The sequence below is a fragment of the Vollenhovia emeryi genome, unplaced genomic scaffold, assembly GCF_000949405.1.
Source record: "Vollenhovia emeryi isolate VEMERY1.0 unplaced genomic scaffold, V.emery_V1.0 DF946134.1, whole genome shotgun sequence".
In the NCBI taxonomy this organism is placed as follows: domain Eukaryota; kingdom Metazoa; phylum Arthropoda; class Insecta; order Hymenoptera; family Formicidae; genus Vollenhovia; species Vollenhovia emeryi.
The window spans coordinates 1-1,982 of NW_011960232.1; the positions used below are offsets into that span (position 1 = coordinate 1).

A 1,982-nucleotide genomic window follows, 5' to 3' on the forward strand; every position below is an offset into this window, starting at 1 on the left:
TTCCTTCCTTCTCCTAACTTACGCTGTACCACACGCTACGCTGTACTGCCAAGGTACTATACTGTTCATATCATATAATAAAACTACGTTCTTCAAAGTCTGCTGTTATATTCTCCACGGACTCAACATATATCAATCACGAGACATCACGAGACACGTTATAATAACACGAGACACGTTATTACATTAAATCCGAAATTCCGAGGACCCGTCAACTCGCGCACTCGCGTAAACTACACGGTCGGTGTCGCGGGCGTGGTTTAGCTTGTCACTTTAAAACTTTTCGCTTATACTTGGCACGAGACACTACCGTGTCTCGTGATAAATCGGCACATAGGTTAGGTTCACTCTATTTACGGGCGCTCGCAAGTCGGTAACGTAACGTCAGTCACGTCAGCCGAGCTTGCGAGCGCCACGTGCGGCAGAAATATGAAATGGAATTCTGGTGGTTGACGACGACGACGACGACGTGGACGATGTTTCTTAAACGCGAATTCATAACTGCGAACTCTGCATTGCAAGCAATATCTCCACACACGGGGCACGTAGGAGAAAAGAAAAAACACTTTTATTATGCAAATCGTACCCAAGCTATCGATTAAGCGCAGTCTCAAGTTCGTCGGATCAGCCGTTGTTGAGATCCGAAATTCTGAGGGCCCGTCAACTCGCGTACTCGCGTAAACTACACGGTCGGTGTCGCGCGCGTGGTTCTAGCTTGTCACTTAATAGTTGGTCGCTTATACTTAGCGCGAGACACTACCGTGTCTCGTGACTAGATTTCTGTCCGCGTGTTTCCATCTGTTTTTCTGTTTCGTTAATTAGATCGTCTAAGTCAAGTTCGTTATATGTTTCGTCAATGTCTTTGTCACTGTCATCTTCTTCTTTTTCTTCAAAATTAGCTTCTTCATCTTCTTCGTTCGAGTCTTCATCGGAGCTCAGGCTATCTTGATCACCTTCTGGATTAGAATTATTTCCTCTTGTTTCATCTGTCAAAACTTCGCGAAAATCTGTACCTGAATTTTTCTCTTGACAAATTTCATCATAGTCATAATCTCCTGCTAAATTATTTATTATCTGTAAAAGATTAGGTGGTATTATTATTTGTGAATTAGAGGTATTAGCAATGTTATCATTATTATTATTGTTTAAATTTTCTGAGAGTAAAATTTCTGTCTCGAGTTGAATGTTCTGAATGTCATTTTCGGTTTCAGTTAATTCTGTTATAGGTAGAGATTCTGTTTCATTAGTGTTTTCTTGTTGATTTAGTGGAATATTGTGTATTTCATCTTGAAATGTATGTTCATAAAATAGTGGTTCATTTCATTCTTTTCTAGTAAATGGTACGCTTTCACCTGTGTGAACTTAGCACCCGACTTTAATAAAAAAAAATTTTTTTAATGCATTCGAAAGAGCATCGTTTGTACCCGTTTGTACCACCATTCATTTCGTTTGTACCTCAAAGGGGTGAAAGTTACGAAAGGGTGAAAAAATCGCCACCACCCCACTTTAAGATATCTGAAATCTAATTGCGCCATTCGAAAGAGCATCGTTTGTACTCGTTTGTACCGCCGCTGGTTTCGTTTGTACCCCCAAGGGGGTGGTTGTACCGAATTTTCAAAATAGGGGTAGGAACCAACTTCGTCATTTTTTAAGATATTTAAAATTCTGAAAAGGGATACTGTTTCGTAGTCGTTTGTACCCGTTTGTACCACCGCTAGAATCTTTTTGGGCCGTTGACCTCTGATCATCTCAGGTGGAGCAAGCTCTTCATCATTCGTTTTAACTAGTATTCGAGTTGTCGTGCGACTGTTTTCGTATACACGTGTTGTGCACCTAGATAATTCACGTATACAGGGTGTATTCTAATTCGCGCCCACCATTTATATAGTGATATTTCTCATGAAAAACTGAGTCGAAAAGTCCCGAACCATTTTTTCGAGTCATGTCTCACAAAGTAGTTGTAATTATTTAAAATTTAGCGA

General features: G+C 40.4%; 1 protein-coding gene across 1 annotated transcript; it reads right to left on the bottom strand.

Moving 5' to 3' along the window:
- Positions 1-760: 760 nt before the first annotated feature.
- LOC105560216 (serine/threonine-protein phosphatase 4 regulatory subunit 2-like) lies at positions 761-1,748 on the bottom strand (the record flags this gene model as incomplete). Its single annotated transcript, XM_012009121.1, has 2 exons — positions 1,700-1,748; positions 761-1,286 (listed from the first exon to the last, which is right to left on the bottom strand). Coding segments are annotated over exons 1-2 (575 nt in total), but the record flags the coding sequence as incomplete, so codon positions are not given.
- Positions 1,749-1,982: the final 234 nt, after the last annotated feature.